Source organism: Giraffa tippelskirchi, chromosome 7, assembly GCF_054371585.1.
Source record: "Giraffa tippelskirchi isolate mGirTip1 chromosome 7, T2T-mGirTip1v1.2.pri, whole genome shotgun sequence".
NCBI lineage: Eukaryota > Metazoa > Chordata > Mammalia > Artiodactyla > Giraffidae > Giraffa > Giraffa tippelskirchi.
In genome coordinates, this window is record NC_137281.1 from 57,627,616 (window position 1) to 57,645,529 (window position 17,914).

General features: G+C 39.8%; 1 protein-coding gene and 1 long non-coding RNA gene across 2 annotated transcripts in view; one reads left to right on the top strand and one right to left on the bottom strand.

The window, feature by feature from the left end:
* LOC145513144 (uncharacterized) overlaps nucleotides 1-17,914 on the bottom strand; it is a 117,390-nt gene that overhangs the window by 87,096 nt on the left and 12,380 nt on the right. The gene's annotated exons all lie outside the window — the stretch shown is intronic.
* LOC145513140 (eukaryotic translation initiation factor 4B-like) lies at nucleotides 3,803-5,896 on the top strand. Its single transcript, XM_081508592.1, is given in 2 exon segments — nucleotides 3,803-5,215; nucleotides 5,218-5,896. Coding segments are annotated over 2 exon segments (1,833 nt in total). The 5' UTR covers nucleotides 3,803-3,954; the 3' UTR covers nucleotides 5,790-5,896.

Genomic DNA, 17,914 nt, shown 5'->3' on the forward strand with positions numbered 1-17,914 from the left:
TGCATCACTCATGATTCCAGAACACAAAATTAGAGAAAAATATGGAGAAAAATATATGCTTCTCTAGCTCATGTCGACAGAGAGTACAAGATAGCCCTCAGAGCTTGAGGAAAACATGCATTAACAGTGTGCTACAACAAACTTCTATATACAGTTAAAACTGGTAAGTGTATACAGTTGTTTCTTTTAGTATTTGAGAGACAAATATTAATAACCAATCAACATGCTGTTACCAGGTACCGACAATCTAAAAGGATAATAATTCTCAAAACATACAGTATCTGTGACTTGTTCTTAAAATGTATATAAATATATTAATGCATGGAACAATGACTGAAAGCTCTGGTTACACTTTGCTGCTGCTGCTGCTGCTGCTAAGTCGCTTCAGTCGTGTCCGACTCTGTGCGACCCCATACATGGCAGCCCACCAGGCTCCCCCGTCCCTGGGATTCTCCAGGCAAGAACACTGGAGTGGGTTGCCATTTCCTTCTCCAATGCATGAAAGTGAAAAGTGAAAGTGAAGTCGCTCAGTCGTGTCCGACTCTTAGCGACCCCCTGGACTGCAGCCCACCAGGCCCCTCCATCCATGGGATTTTCCAGGCAAGAGTACTGGAGTGGGGTGCCATTGCCTTCTCCGGGTTATACTTTAGGACTTTGATAATTTGTTTTTTTGGCTAAGCCCCACAGCTTGTGGGATCTTAGTCCCCTGACTAGGGATTGAACCTGGGCGCTCAACCTGGGCAGTGAGAGAGTAGAGTCCTAATCACTGAAAGTCACTCAGTCATGTCTGTCTCTTTGCCCTTTGCCATGTCTGACTCTTTGCCAGAATACAGTATTCTCCAGGCCAGAATGCTGGAGAGGGCTGCCTTTCCCTGCCAACCCAGGGATCAAACCCAGGTCTTCCACATTGTAGGCAGATTCTTTACCAGCTGAGCCACAAGGGAAGCCCAAGTAGAATTATGTATTTTGCATTGGCCGGGAGCTGCCAGGTAGTTCCCCAATTAAGATATAAATTAAAGAGGCTTCCCTGGAGGTCCAGTGGTTAAGACTCTGAGCTTCCACTGCAGGGTACCAGGGTTTAATCCCTGGTCTGGAAACTAGGATTCCCACGTGCCCAGTGGCATGGCCAAAAAAAATTTTTTAAATAATAATTTTTAAAATGATAAAATAAAATAAATTAGTGTCAATTTAGTAAACATTCAGTGAACATTTCTGCTCACTATAGTATAATCATTTAAATTTTCTATTTTAAATTATTTTAAGTAATTAGCATATTATTTTAAATTACTATTACTAGTTAAATTAGTCTGTTTTTATGGTCTTTGAGATACAAGTTCTCTGGGAACAAGGACAAGATCTGTTAAGTGATTTTGTTCATGATACTTTGATAATTTTGTATTTGGTCATTTTAATAATAAAGTCAACTGTTCTCTTCAAGACTATGTAGTCAAATCCATTAATTTTTTTCCTCCTCTATTTTCAATCTTATTATCCACTTCATCAATGCTTCTCACTTTATCATTTCAGAGCCCACAGGTGAAGGCATCTTAGTGTACAGTACAAGATTAGACCTGTTAATTGACACGGTACCCGAAATGGACATGCCACTAACCTAAAGAGATAAGAGGAGATCATGGCTTTCTCCAGTCAACTTCCACTAAAAATGCAGGTAAGGGCATGAAGCTGATCCAGAAGAAGGTACAGCACCAGAATGCTGCCCAAGTTATGACCAAAAAAATCTATACTCCCAACTTACCTATTTTGCTTAAAGCAGAAAACACTTCCAGTGAAAAACATACCCATTTTATATATTTAATATAATTGGGGAATGTTAACACTAGAAGGAACCATTGTTTCATCTCTGAAAAATGAAAGTGAAACTACAAGAAAGAGCGAAATTACAAGAACCCTGATTTCCAAAGAAACAAATTGCAGCTTCCAAGTACGGACATTTAAATTACACATCACAGATGCTTTGGTTCCTTTCAAAATAGAATAAATGAAAAGGAATGTGACAAGGATCATTCTCCTCTCTCCCCATCTCTGCAAGGGTGGCCTTCAGTGGAACTTGGCCAGAAACATGGATAGCCCAGGCAATCCTGATTAATCTAACAAGACTGAAGAAAGATGATGTATTATAGATATAAAAGATATTCTTTCACCGTGTCAAGTTAGTCTCAACAGACTGAATTTTGTTTTCCATTGTAATGCATTCTTATTTGTGAAATAATATCAAAAACTGAAAAGCACTTCACAATTTAGCAAATATTTCCATAGACCTTCTTTAGCACTGGCAGCATCTGGACACAGATAATGGGCTGACCAACTTAGAAACATGCTCCTCGTTCATAGTGCAAAGTTGGTGCAAAGAGGTGGACCCGGTTGGGACCATGTGATAGAACGTGAGCCAAAGTGATGTCTGCCATCTCTGGGCTCAGATATTGAGTACTGGGCGTTCAATGCTTTATGCTCTCACCTTTCACTACACAGCCAACTGAAGGCAGAGGATCCAGGAGAAGACACTAAAGCCATCTTAGAGATGGACAGAGTCACTTCGTAACAGGAGATTCACACAGATCTGGGATGCAAGCAGGAAATTATTGAGATTTCCAGAATTTTTCTTGTTTTATTAGCTAGTGAAAACAACACACTGCCAAAAGAAGTGACAATTCAGGTACCAGTCAGGGCCTAATTCACATCAGACATTCAACAAATGTTGGATAGATGGATGGACAGATGGATGAATGGCAGGTAGATGGACAAATGGCAGCCCTATTATATTCTATTAAATCTGGAAATCATAAAGTTTTGCTACAAATACAACACTTGGTAGTGATGTCAGTTTTTAACACATGTGACCTGGGCTGATGACTATTTTAAAGAAACATAGCTGACCTGTAAAATTGTAATATACTTTTCAGAGGAATATCAGAAAAATTGTAAATGGCACTAATTAGAGACTAAACTAAATAAGGTGATTGTCTCAAAATATCTCCAGACTAGTAACCACGATTTTCCTAAATAATTCAGAAGAGATGGGGATTAGGGTACTAATACATAGGTTTAAGAGCATTGGGCTTTGAGAATAGGAAGATGGTAATTCAGATGTGGAGAAGGCAATGGCACCCCATTCCAGTACTCTTGCCTGGAAAATCCCATGGACGGAGGAGCCTCGTAGGCTATAGTCCATGGGGTCGCTAAGAGTCGGACACGACTGAGCGACTTCACTTTCACTTTTCACTTTCATGCACTGGAGAAGAAAATGGCAACCACTCCAGTATTCTTGCCTGGAGAATCCCAGGGACGGCGGAGCCTGGTGGGCTGCCGTCTATGGGGTCGCACAGAGTTGGACACAACTGAAGCGACTTAGCAGCAGCAGCAGCAATTCAGATGTAGGTTGCGCCACATACTAACTGTGTGACTCCAACTGAATCCCCTACCCTCCTTAAGCTTTGCCTCTCACATCTGTAAAATGGTAATGAAACATGAAAATCAAGGCAGAAAGTTTAGTACAGTGTCTGGCACATAGAAGACACTCAATACATGCTAGGCTATTATTCTTGAAAGTGACTCTACACACTGTTATTGCTAATTAAAATATATTCAAGTTACCCTGTCACAATGGCAGGTAATTTCACAGATATTAAACTATACAAATTAAAGGATTTCTCCAATTTTAAGCATAGTTAAAAGACAGTAACTAACTCATATTGCAGAATTGGAAGCTTTTCAAAGGTGGCTATCAGTGGCTGCTGTATGATAATTGCTGAGCTCTTCTTTCTAAAATACAAATTTGGCGCTGCTTTACGAACCTAGAGAAGCGCCGCTCCGCCTCCTGTGTCCCTCCTCAATTCCCCGCCCCCTCCCAGTTTCGCGTCTCCTAGCCCTACGCGCTCGCTATAATCACGTGACTGCCTCATCCGGGTCCTTTGCGTTCTCTCTCCCTCTCCCAACATGGCGGCCTCAGCAAAAAAGAAGAATAAGAAGGGGAAGACTATCTCCCTAACAGACTTTCTGGCTGAGGATGGAGGGACTGGTGGAGGCAGCACCTATGTCCCCAAACCAGTCAGCTGGGCTGATGAAACAGACCACCTGGAAGGAGATGTTTCAACCACTTGGCATAGTAATGATGATGATGTGTATCGGGCACCTCCAATTGACCGTTCCATCCTGCCCACTGCTCCACGGGCTGCTCGGGAACCCAATATCGACCGGAGCCGTCTTCCCAAATCTCCACCCTACACTGCTTTTCTAGGGAACCTGCCCTATGATGTGACAGAAGACTCCATTAAGGAATTCTTTAGAGGATTAAATATCAGTGCGGTGCGTTTACCGCGTGAACCCAGCAATCCTGAGAGGTTAAAAGGTTTTGGTTATGCTGAGTTTGAGGACCTGGATTCCTTGCTCAGTGCCCTGAGCCTCAACGAAGAGTCTCTAGGTAACAGGAGAATTCGAGTGGACGTTGCTGATCAAGCACAGGATAAAGACAGGGATGATCGTTCTTTTGGCCGAGACAGAAATCGTGATTCTGACAAAACAGATACAGACTGGAGGGCCCGTCCTGCTGCAGACAGCTTTGATGACTACCCACCTAGAAGGGGTGATGATAGCTTTGGAGACAAGTATCGAGATCGTTACAATTCAGACCGATATCGTGATGGGTATCGGGACAGTTATCGTGATGGCCCACGCCGGGACATGGATCGATACGGGGGCCGAGATCGCTATGATGACCGAGGTGGCAGAGACTATGACAGAGGCTACGATTCCAGGATAGGCAGTGGCAGAAGAGCATTTGGTAGCGGTTACCGTAGGGATGACGACTACAGAGGAGGCGGGGACCGCTACGAAGACAGATACGACAGACGAGATGACCGGTCGTGGAGCTCCAGAGATGATTACTCTCGGGATGATTATAGGCGGGATGATAGAGGTCCCCCCCAAAGACCCAAACTGAACCTAAAGCCTCGGAGTACTCCTAAGGAAGATGATTCCTCCGCTAGCACCTCCCAGTCCAGTCGTGCAGCCTCTATCTTTGGAGGGGCAAAGCCTGTTGACACAGCTGCTAGAGAACGAGAAGTAGAAGAGCGGCTACAGAAGGAACAGGAGAAACTGCAGCGTCAGCTGGATGAGCCAAAACTAGAACGGCGGCCTCGGGAGAGACACCCAAGCTGGCGAAGTGAAGAAACTCAGGAACAGGAACGATCGAGGACAGGAATGAGTCATCACAGACTGGGACCTCAGCCACATCTGGCAGAAATGCATGAAGAAGAGAGAGTGAGAAGTCTCTAGAAAATGAAACCCCCAATAAAGAGGAAGACTGTCAGTCTCCAACTTCTAAGCCTCCCAAACCTGAACAGCCTCTAAAGGTAATGCCAGCCCCTCCACCAAAGGAGAATGCTTGGGTGAAGCGAAGTTCTAACCCTCCTGCTCGATCTCAGAGCTCAGACACAGAGCAGCAGTCCCCTACCAGTGGTGGAGGGAAAGTAGTTCCAGCTCAACCATCTGAGGAAGGATCAGCAAGGAAAGCAGATGAAAATAAAGTAGATGGGGTGAGTGCCCCAAAAGGCCAAAGTGGGAACTCCAGCCGTGGTCCAGGAGATGGAGGGAACAGAGACCACTGGAAGGAGTCAGACAGGAAAGATGGCAAAAAGGATCACGACTCCAGATCTGCACCTGAGCCAAAGAAAGCTGAAGAAAATCCAGCCTCGAAGTTCAGTTCTGCAAGCAAATATGCTGCTCTCGCCATTGATGGTGAAGATGAAAATGAGGGAGATTACACCGAATAGACCTCTGCATTCTGTGCTTTCTCCTAGTCTCTCTCCACCCTGGAACATTCGAGAGCAAATCAAACCTCTATCCAGACAAGACAAAATAAAACTCACCATCTCCTGGAGACCTTTCTTAACTTTTTTTTAAAACACAAAATGAAATTCTTTTGTATGCTGCTGCAGCCTTTAAAGCATTGAACTAACAGGAGAATCACCAGTGTAGCCAGAGAAAGAGACATACAGCTTTTAATGGAAAAGTTGTGGTGTGTTTTTATGACACATGTAATTGCTTGTATGATTAGTGCCTAGGGGTCTCCGTTTAGCAAAATGCAGTGACGGTGATGCAGTGTCTGAAATCTAGTTGGACAATAGACAGGTATAAGGAAGAGTGAGGTTCCTACTTTTAGTTCTTATTATCCTGTTGTGGCATACATGAATTCTCAAATATTACCTGAATAAATTCTCCATCCTCAGCAAGGTAGGTTTAGTCTCCAGGAGGCTGCCAGCCCCTCCTCTCATTTAGTTCTGAGTTAGTGGGGCCAGCCTACGGGGAGTTCCTTCATTTGTACCCCCCAGGGGGGTAGGTGGAAGTGAGTCCACAGGCCACTGAAGAATAGGACTGTTTGGTGACCAAAATAAACGGGGAAATCGTGGTTTGAAAAGAAGCTTGGGGGTTTGGTGAATTATTTTGCACCAGTAATAGAGAAAATGGTATATGACCTCCAGTAAACACATGAATGGTTTACTTCCTAGAGCAGGAAGCACTTAGGGTTCGTGGGAATTCCCAGATCTTTTATGTGTCCTGGTTTCACCCTTTCTTAAACACTATCCCTTCTGAAAGTTCAAATAAATCCACATTCTGTTGAAAAAAAAAATAAAATAAAATACAAATTTAACTTGTCAATCCAGTGGTTGCTAGCCTTTTCTGAATATCAAGGTCCGCATTCATGATATTCTCGTTATCACTCATTTCGTTTCTCTCCAAACGTGCTTCCCAGTGTTCCTATCACCATCTTCCAGACAAGCCATAATTTCTGCTTTTGAGCATTTTCTTGGACCTCCCCAGTTTTGTGAATCACCTTCCTCCTATTCTTTAATCTCCTGGGCAAATATCAGACTCAAGGTCACACTGATAAAGCCTCCTGCAAACTTTATATACTTGGCAAATGTCAAGGCTCTTAGCTCTCTCCATTTACTTATACCACAACGGATATCTCCTCTCTTCAGATTTCTAGAGCACATATAATCCACATAAAACAGAGTATTTACTCCTATACTCTTGTATATTGATATTTAATTGTTTCACTTTTTTATTCCTCTTAAATAGGATTGTTAATATCTTGCGGCCTTAGTATCCTCATCTGTGAAATGAGGGCATTGTATTAAAGGTCTCCTGGTTTCTTCTTCCTCTCAAATTTCTATTTCCCGAGGCATTTTGCCTGTGAAGACCAAAGCATTGAGCACAAAGATGGGTACATCTTAGTTTAGTCACTATGTAAAGAGTTAAGAGAAAAGATGTGTATGTGCTCAGCTGCTCAGTTGTGTCTGACTCTTTGCAACCCCACGGACTGTAGCCCACCAGGCTCCTCTGTCCATGGGATTTCCCAGGCAAGAATAAAGGAGTGGGTTGACATTTCCTTTTCCAGAGGATCTTCCCAACCCAGGGATCAAACCCGCATCTCCTGCATTGCCAGGCAGATTCTTTACCACTGAGCCACCTGGGAATCCCAAGAGAAAAGATAAGTGATAAGCCATACTTAACAAAAGGTCCAGTCTAAAGTGAACCTTTTTTGTATACATCAGCATATAGAATAACATTCACAAAGATTTCCTCAACAGATTTAGCTCTAAGGTTAAGAAAATTCATGGTAGTTTTTCCCCTTATTTTTGTGAAACTGAAAGGCAACATAGGGCCAGGAAGCGTGGTAGAAACTTTCTTTTGCCTACAGGAGAGAGTGCTCTATTTTCAAAGGCTTCCTCGAATGCTCCGGGATTTCTGCAGCTCTCACTTAAAAAACACAACTCAGGCATAATTCCACTTTCTTCTTTCCTCACGCTCAGATTGATTCACCATGAAACAAGTAAGACATATCTTTTAGGGTCCCTTATTTGAGAGAATTCTAGCAATTTGTCCATGTGGTCCAATGTTGCACAATTTGCAAATGTAAGATTCTTTATTCATAATTAAATGGCTGTGGTCTCTTTTCACTCTGGTTTTTCCCCCTTTTACTGCCCTTTGCTGAAGTGGCAGTGTTGTGGCCATGAGCACATGTGAAGACAAGGTAAAAAATGTAGGTTTATGAGACATAGTTGGGAACACAGTCAGCTCTTGTTCAGTCAGATGTTTTCACATGGTTCACCATCACTTCCATGAAGTAAAGCTGTAATAGCTTGTCCAGTAAGTGGCAAAGCTAGGATTCAAACCTAAGTGTGTCTGATTCTAACGCTACCATGTCATCTCATTTACTCCTATCATATTCTTTGGGATCTATTAACAAGTCTTTGATTCCTTAATTTAAGTGTGATGCTCTATGCTCAGCCACTTGCCAGCATCTTGTACCTCCACCTCTCAATCTGGTGCCAACAGACTTTTTCCTACCCCTAACACCTACCACTCTCCAACCTGTACAAACAACTCTATCCATGTTGAACTCTTTTTCTTTTACAGATTGTGGTTTTGTTCATCTTTCCTCAGGCTATAATAGTTTTGACCAGTCACATTTAAGTGAATTCTTACTAATTTTTTCCTAAATTGACATAAAGCATTGGCATCAATGAAGATAATATATAACTCATATAATACCACTACTACAAAAGCAGCAATGAAAAACTGGGTAATGATTGTTGTCAAATTTAAGAGTTGTCCACTGAAAAAATCTAGAGACAAAAGTCAACCCAGTGGTACTAAAGACCACTAGCACCCAGATTTTGCTCTTTAAATGTAAGTAAATATAATTTTTCAGTTTAAAAATTAGAGCACCTTGGGAAAAATTACTAATTACAGGTTGGGGCAAGAACTATCCAAAACTAGAAGATCTTTTGTCATACCTGCAAGCAAGAAAGATTTCTGACATTGCAGTGGTCCCTCCCCTGCTGCTTACCCAATGTTTCACTGTGATTTCAGTTACCCCCATGGTCAACCACAGTCCAAAGATATTAAATGGAAAATTACGGAAATAAACAATTCACAAGTTTCAAATTGTGTGATGTTCTAAGAAGCCTGATGAGATCTTGTACTATCCCGTTGTGTCCCACCGGGATCATGAATCACCTCCTTTGTCCAGCATATTCCCCCCTACGTTAGTTAGTCACTTAGTATCCATCTGGGTTATCAGATCAACTGTTTCAGTACTGCAGTGCCTATGTTCAAGTAACCCTTATTTTACTTATTAATGGCCCCAAAGCGCAATAGTAGTAGTGCTAGAAATTCAGACATGCCAAAGAGACACTGCCAAGTGCTTCTTTAAGTGAAAAGGTGTCTCAAGTTAATGAGGAAAGAAAAAAATGCTATGCTGAGGTTGCTATGACCTATGGTAAGAATGAATCTTATATCTGTGAAAGTGTGAAGAAGGAGAAAGAAATTTGTGCTGTTTTTGCTATTGCACCTCACACTTCAAAAGTTATCGCCACAGAGCGTAATAAGTGCTTAGTTAAGATGGAAAAGGCATTAAATTTGCACAATAAGATAGTTTGAGAGAAAGAGAAACCATATTCACATAACTTTCATTACATTATATTGTTTTGACTGTTCTATTAATATTAAAATATTAGTTATTGTTATTAATTGGTTACTGTGCCTAATTTATCAATTAAACTTTATCATAGGTATGTATGTATAGGAAAAAAACATAGTATATGGATATACAGCTCCATACTACTCATAGTTTCAGGTAAACAATAGGGGCCTTAGAAAGTATTCCATGGATAAGGAGGGACTTCTATATTGAGGTTATATCACAAGAACAGAGGAGTCAATTCGAAGAGGCTTCAACTGACCAAAGTATTGATAAGAATAAAAACATACAAAAATGTTAAAATTCATGCATTTTAAATATTACTAAAACAAAAAATGAAACCTTCATTAATCGCCTTTTAAAAATGCTAAGGGGACTTCTCTGGTGGTCCATGGTCGAGAATACACCTGCCAACGGAGGGGACATGAGTTTGATCCCTGGTCCAGAAGGATTCCACATGCCAAGGGACAACAAAGCTTGTGCACCGCAACCACTGTGCCCACAGTGCCCCAACTACAGAAGCCCGCACGCCCTAGAGCCCAGGCTCTGCAACAGGAGAAGCCACTGCGATGAGAAGCCCACACACCATGACTAGAAAGAAGCCCCTGACAGCCACAACTAGAGAAAGCGTGCACACAGCAAAGAAGACCTAGTTCAGCCAAAAATAAAATTAATTAATTAAAAAAACAAAGACTAGGAAGATTGATAAGATTTTTTTAAAAAAACACTATAGAATCAACTCATTTTTCTGATAGCTGGTAAATAAAGCTAATAAATTAAATATTCAAGCTGCTTTTAAAAAATCATCTATACTACAGGGTAACCAGATACTTTATTAGGAAAATTTTCTATGGAATCACTCCAAGAACTATAACAGGAAATGATTGAATAGCAACATTTGCAAACTCCTAATGAAGACAGGCAGTGGTCATGAATGGCTTCAAGCAGTCCCAAAGAAAGACAACCAGACACCTTGTACCTTATGACAAAAATGCATAACACCATTTATGAAATACTTTTGCCAATAAAATCAAATCTAAATCAGCTCAAGGCTCTGGACATAATTATCAATATTCTGGAGAGAAAGTACACAGAGGAACATAGTGTATGACAACTTTAAAATGCGATTAGGAAAATCCAAACAATAATGACAATACATAAGTGTATGTCTTTACAGCACTTTTTTTACACTTTTATAATCAGCAAAAAATAAAAATATCTTGGAACTATAAACAGGCAGCATAACAAATAAAGAAACTTGGCTTACTTGTGATACTATTATTACCTTAACAAAAAGATTCTCTCCTTGACAAGATTATTCACCAAAAGACACCTTGGAGAATGAACTGAATCGGTGCATTTATACTTAGTCACAGCTCCTTGACTTATGGTCCTACATACAGAGAAATTCAAAAATGAAGTTTTAAAGGCTACACAGTCAATGGAAGACCCAATTGTAGTAAGTAAAAAGTGTTTTTAAATTTATATCACTGAAAATATTTTACTTTGAAAGAAAACTTATACATTTGCAAAACTCTCATTTAAATTTTATCATTTCTGTTGTTGTTGAGTAAGTTGTGTCCAACTCTTTGTGACACCGTGGACTGCAGCATGCCAGGCTCCTCTGTCCTTAACTATCTCTCAGTTTGCTCAGATTCATGTCCATTGAGTCAGTGATGCCATCTAACCATCTCAACCTCTGCCACCCCTTTCTCCTTTTGCCTTCAATCTTTCCCAGCATCAGGGTCTCTTCCAATGAGTTGACTCTTCACATCAGGTGGCCAAAGTACTGGGGCTTCAGTTTTAGCATCAGTCCTTCCAATGAATATCCAGGGTTGATTTCCTTTAGGATTAACTGGTTTGATCTCCTTGCTGTCCAAGGGACTCTGAAGAGTCTTTTCCAGCACCACAACTTGAAAGTATCAATTCTTCAGCCTTCAGCCTTCTTTATGGTTTAACTCCCACATCCGTACTTGACTATTGGAAAAACCATAGCTTTGACTATACAGACCTTTGTTGGCAAAGTGATGTCTCTGCTTTTAATAAGCTGTCTAGGTTGGTCATAGCTTTCCTTACAAGGAGCAAGCATCTTTTAATTTCATGGCTTCAGTCACCATCCACAGCGATTTTGGAGCCAAAGAAATAAAATCTGTCACTGCTTCCACTTTTTCCCCTTCTATTTGCCTTGAAGTGATGGTACTGGATGCCATAATCTTAGTTTTTTTTTTTAATGTTGAGTTTCAAGCCAGCTTTTTCACTCACCTCTTTCACCTTCATCAAGAGTCTCTTTAGTTTCTCACTCTGTGCCATTAGGGTGGTGTCATCTGCATATCTGAGGGTGTTGATATACATACACGCTTAAAATCAGGTCCAAATGTGTCTGTGCTAGCCCAGCTTCCTGCAGGTCTCTTCAGAGTGCAAGTCACTGCTGTGCAACGTCAGGGAGGACTCACCTTCGTCTGCACAAGGAGGCAGCACCAAAGAGCCAAGGCAACAAATCTGAGGCCTAAGGCAGGAGACCAGAAGTTGCAGGCGAGATGTAAATAAGAGTCATGCATGCTGACTTATGTTAGGGCCTTTCGTTTTTTTATTCTATTAACTCTATTTTATTATTTAACTCTGCTTTGCATAACGAAAAAAAGATACCTTTGTAAGTCTTTGGCACCCTCTTTTGGACAACATGATTATTTCAAAACTGAAATATGTTTCAATAAAAAGGATTTCTGAGTATGTTAAAGGCAAATTGAAAGCAGATACATATTTTTATGTACTTTTGTTTTCATAATGAATAAACTTTACTTTTAGAGTGGTTTTAGGTTTGTAGAAAAATCGAGTAAATAATACAAAGTCCCTATAAGTTCCCTTTCCCACACAGTTTCCCCTATTATTAACAGTTTGCATTAGTGTGGTATATTTGTTTAAGTTAACAAAACAATATTAGCACATGATTACTAACAATTACTACTAACTAAAACCCATAGTTTACAATAAAGTTGTATATTTCTATCAACTTTTATAAATTTCATATATCCACCATCATAGTATCATATAGTTTTACTGCCTTAAAAATCCTTGTGCTTTATCCTTCCTCCTCTCCACCCAACCCCTGTAAACACTGATCTTTTTACTGTCTCTATAGTTTTCTGTCTCTGTAGTTTTCCAGAATGACATAATGGATAATAAAACATGTATCCTTTTCAGACTGCTTTCTTTCACTTAGCGATATGCACTTAAGAGTCTTCCATTTTTGGTTTTGATAGTTCATTTCTTCTTGTCACTGAATAACATTCCATTGTATGGATGTGCCAAAGTTTACCCATTACCTACTGATGAACATCTTGATTGCTTCCAGTTTGGGCAATTATGAATAAAACTGCCATAAACATTTCTGTGTAGGTTTTTTCATGTGTGTTTGCAGAGTTTTCAACTCATTTGGGTAAATGCCAAGGAGTTTGATTGCTGGATTATATGGTAAGATAATGTTTAGCTTTGTAAGAAACTGCCAAATTGTCTTCCAAAGTGATTGTACCATTTTGCATTTGCACCAGCAAGGCCAGGAGTTTGATTGCTGGATTACATGGTAAGATAATGTTTAGCTTTGTAAGAAATTGCCAAATTGTGTTCCAAAGTGATTGTAACATTTTGCATTCTCACCAGCAACGAATGAGAGTTTATGTTGTTCTGCATTCTCACCAGCTTTTGTATTGTGGGGTTTTTTTTGGATTTTCACCATGTATATTTAGGACAAATCCTACTTGGTCATGATGAGTAATTTTTTATTCATTATTGGATTAACTTTGCTAATATTTTGTTGAGGAATTTTGCATGTATGTTCAGAAGAGATATTGGTTTCTGGTTTTTCTTTATAATGTCATTATCTGGTCTGGAGGGTTAGTGTAATGTGAGCTCCATTGGATATGTTAGAAAGTGTTCCCTCTGCTTTTATTTCCTGGAAGAGGTTGCAGAGAATTGGTGTCATTTCTTCTTTAAAAGTTTGGCAAAATTCACCAGTGAAATCATTTAGAACCACTGCTTTCATTTTTGGAATTTTATTTATCAGTGATTCAAAATCCTTGATAGATATAGCTCTATTCAGATTATTTCTTTTTGTTTGAGTTTTGATGTCCAATTGGTCCACTTACCTGTTATCAAATTTTTGGGAATAGACTTATACATAATATTCCTTTATTATCCTTCTATTCTCCATGAGATCAGTAGTGATCAGTTCTATCCATTTTTTATTTCATGTATTCTGATGCTCTGTTGTTAGGAATATGGATATTAAGGGTCATTAATGACCTCTTGGAGAATCAACTCTGTTTTAATTATGTAGTACCTCCTTTTATTCCTGATAATTTTCCTTGTTCTGAAGTCTGGTTTGCTTAAAATTAACATAGTTACTCCAGTTTTGTTTTGCTTGATGTTAAGATGGCATATCCCTGGAGAAGGGAATGGCAACCCACTCCAGTATTCTTGCCAGGAAAATCCCACCGATATGAGGAGCCTGGTGCACTGCATTCCATGGGGTCACAAAGGGTCAGACACAGCTGAGTGACTGAGTACAGCGTGGCGCAGCAAGACGGTGTAACTTTCTGTATCCTCTTACTGTTCACTCACCTGCATCTTTACATTTTAAGGGCTTACTTACAGACAATAGATAGATCTGAGTCCTGTTTTTTAATCCACTTTGATAATCCCTGTAATTTAATTGTTATATGTAAACCATTCACATTTGAAGTCATATGTGGATAGGTGGATTAAAATCTACCATCTATTTGTTGCACTTTTTTTACTCCTTTGTTTAAACTTTCCCTTTTATTCAGTTTGAAAATATTTTTTTGCTAGAATCAGTAGATTCAATAGAATCTTATTCAATTCAATCAAAATGATTCATAGATTTCATAGTCATAGTCCTAATTCCCAGTATCTCAGAACGTGACTCTATTTGGAAATAGGGTCTTTAATTAAATTAAAATGAGGTCATTGTGGTGGTCCCTAATCCAATGATGGGTGTCCTTTTAATAAGAGGAATTTACAGAGGGAAAGCAAGGTGAAGACACAGAGAGAAGACAGTCATATACAAGCCAAGGAGATAAGTCTTGGAAGAAACCAATCCTGCAGACACTTTGATCTCAGATTTGCAGCCTCCAGAATTGTGAGAAAATAAATTTCTGCCACTTAAGCCATCCAGTCTGTGGTACTTTGTGTGACTGACCTAGCAAACCAATATAATCACCAATCAGCATTAAGGTTTTAAGGACCTTAAAAACAAGTGCTTTCAATTTGCATTCATATATCTACATTTCAGCCTAAAACTTTTACTTTGAAACCATTGTTTTCTCTTTAACTACTATACAGAAGCCATTCTTGAGGTTATTTGATGCAGTAATGAACAGGGAAAGTGAGAAATGTAGTTATAACATAGGTTTCACATAGCTCAAACTGCTGGCTGCTTCCTGGTGACTAGATATTTTTATAATCCCCAAATAATTACAAGGTAAAAATCAAGTCCATGAGAATACCTGTGGGGCTGTGCATGGGTGAGCTTTATGGCATCTCATCATTTTCAAAGTCTCCCAGGGACTGAGTCAAATGCCCAAACAAATGGGAAATCATGTAGAGAAGGCTGGGTGATAAGACTCAGGATTCTACTGAGTATTTGTTAGAGCTCTTACCTGCAGTCTGAAGACTTCAATTCTCCTCTAGACTCAACTACCAATTTAGAAGAAGCCAGGCAATTCATTTCACTTTACAAGGGGTACTCACGTGTTTTCACATGTATGAAACAAAAGGATCTGCTAGCCAATCTCTAAGGCTGTCAATGGCTCCCAAAATTTCTGAATCATAAAAGTAGAAGGAGATGACATCCAATAAGAAGCTCCATGGTGGTGGCCTTACAAGAAGTTTGAGTCAATCTTTCCATGGCATCCACATGACTGGACAAGTGTGTATAAACAAACCAAAGGCAAAGCAGTCATCCCACTGTAATGTAAGTCATGTGATTGAGGTAAGGTCAGTAAAAATGTCAACTTGATAACCTCTGAAAATGTATTACTTCATAAAAGTAACAGGAAAAAAGCTGGCAAAATTTGTCAAAATCAACTTTTTCAGACCTAAAGGTATTAACCAAAGACTTGTAATAACCCAAGGAGCATTTATTCAAGAAAAATGGCTGCATTTAGTCACGAAAGCAGCAAGTTCTGTGGTGTTTTAACTTACCCTAGTACCATCTACACTGCCCATCTCAACAGTAGCCTTGGAAACCAACAGTCTGCATTCCTATAGACAGATGGAGCAAAGCATCATGAAATACAATCCACAGAATGGGAGAAAATATCTGCAAATCATATATCTAATAAGGATATAGCACCCAGAATACAGAAAGAACTCTTACCATTCATAATGAAAAAACAAATGACCCAAATTTTTAAAAAAATGGGAAAAGGTTCAAATAGACATTTCTATAGATAGATACTCCAACAGCAGAAAGAGAAGAGGAACTAAAGAGCCTCTTGATGAGGCTGAAAGAGGAGAGTGAAAAAGCTGACTTGAAACTCAACATTAAAAAAACTAAGATCATGGCTTCCAGTCCCATCACTTCATGGCAAACAGAAGGGGGAAAAGTGGAAGCAGTGACAGATTTTATTTTCTTGGGCTCCTAAATCACTGTAGATGATCACTGCAGCCATGAAATTAAGACGCTTGCTCCTTGGAAGAAAAGCTAAGACAAACCTAGACAGTGTGTTAAAAAGCCTCTGCTAACAAAGGTCTACATAGTCAAAGCTATAGTTTTTCTAGTATTCATGTACGGATGTGGGAGTAGGACCATAAAGAAGACTGAGGGCCCAAGAATTAATGCTTTTGATCTGTGGTGTTGGAGAAGACTCTTGAGAGTCCCTTGAACAGCAAGGATATCAAACCAGTCAATCCTAAAGGAAATCAATCCTGAATATTCACTGGAAGGACTGATGCTGAAGTTGAAGCTCCAATACTTGGGCCACCTGATGTGAAGAGTCAACTCACTGGAAAAGACCCTCATGCAAGGAAAGATGGAGGACAAGAGGAGAAGGGGGTGACAGAGGATGAGATGGCTGGATGGCTTCACTGACTCAATGGACATGAGTCTGAGCAAACTCTGAGAAATAGTGGAGGACAGAGGAGCCTGGCATGCTGCGGTCCATGGGGTCACAAAGAGTTGGACACAACTTAGCTGCTGGCTCAGCTGGTAAAGAATCTGCCTGCAATGTGGGAGACCTGGGTTTGACCCCTGGGTTGGGAAGATCCCCTGAAGAAGGGAACAGGTACCCATTCCAGTATTCTGGCCTGGAGAATTCCATGGAGTGTATAGTCCATGGGGGTCACAAAGAGTCAGACACGACTGAGTGACTTTCACTTCACTTCACTTAGCAACTGAACAACAACAACATAGATAGATAGATACATAGGTAGGATGGATAGGTAGATAGATAGATAGGGCAAATAAGCACATGAATGCTCATCATTCATTAGAGAAATAAAAAATCAAAACTATGATGAGATACCACCTCACACCAACTGAAATGGTTATAACTACTGGAAATAACAAATATTGACAAGGATGTGGGGAAATTGGATCTTTATGTATTGCTGATGGAAGTGAAAAATTGCACAGCTGTTGTGGGAAATAGTTTGGCTATTCCTCGAAAAAGTTACATGAAGTTACCGTATGACAGCAATTTCACGTCTAGGTGAATATACTCAAGAGAAATGAAAACAAATGTTCACAGCAGCATTATATATAACAACCAAGAAATGGAAACAAATGGTCATCAACTTATGAAAGGATAAATAAAATGTGGTGTAAGTAGCTATACAGTGAAATATGATTCAGTTAAAGGGAATGAAGTACTGATACTTGCCGCTGAATCTTGAAAAGTTTTTGCTAACTGAAAGTAGTAGACACAAAAGAGCACACATTACATATCATTTTACATAAAATGTCCAGAATAAGCAAATCCATAGAGACAGAAAGTACATTAGTAGTTTCATCTTTTCCGGATTAATGCAATATTCTGGAATTAGTCATGATAGTTGCACAATCTTAACAATGTACTCAAAACACCTGAAATGTATGCTTTAAAATGATGAATTTTACCAATGAAGCAAGACACAATTAAACCAAATATTGCTGCTAATTCCAAAAGGCTGGCCTTAAACATGGGGCAAACAAGCTACATCAACAAGAATGAACAGGACACCAGCACTGTGGCTTCTCTGGGTTTGATGCATATTCTCAATCTTTTCAAAGTCCAACAGTGTTGCCAATAAGGCATTTTCATTTTAAGCTTCATAATAAGCTGGTCCATTGTTACCATTATTCCTTGCCTGACATGTGATTTTATTTCCACAACCCAGTAATTCTTGAGAGAT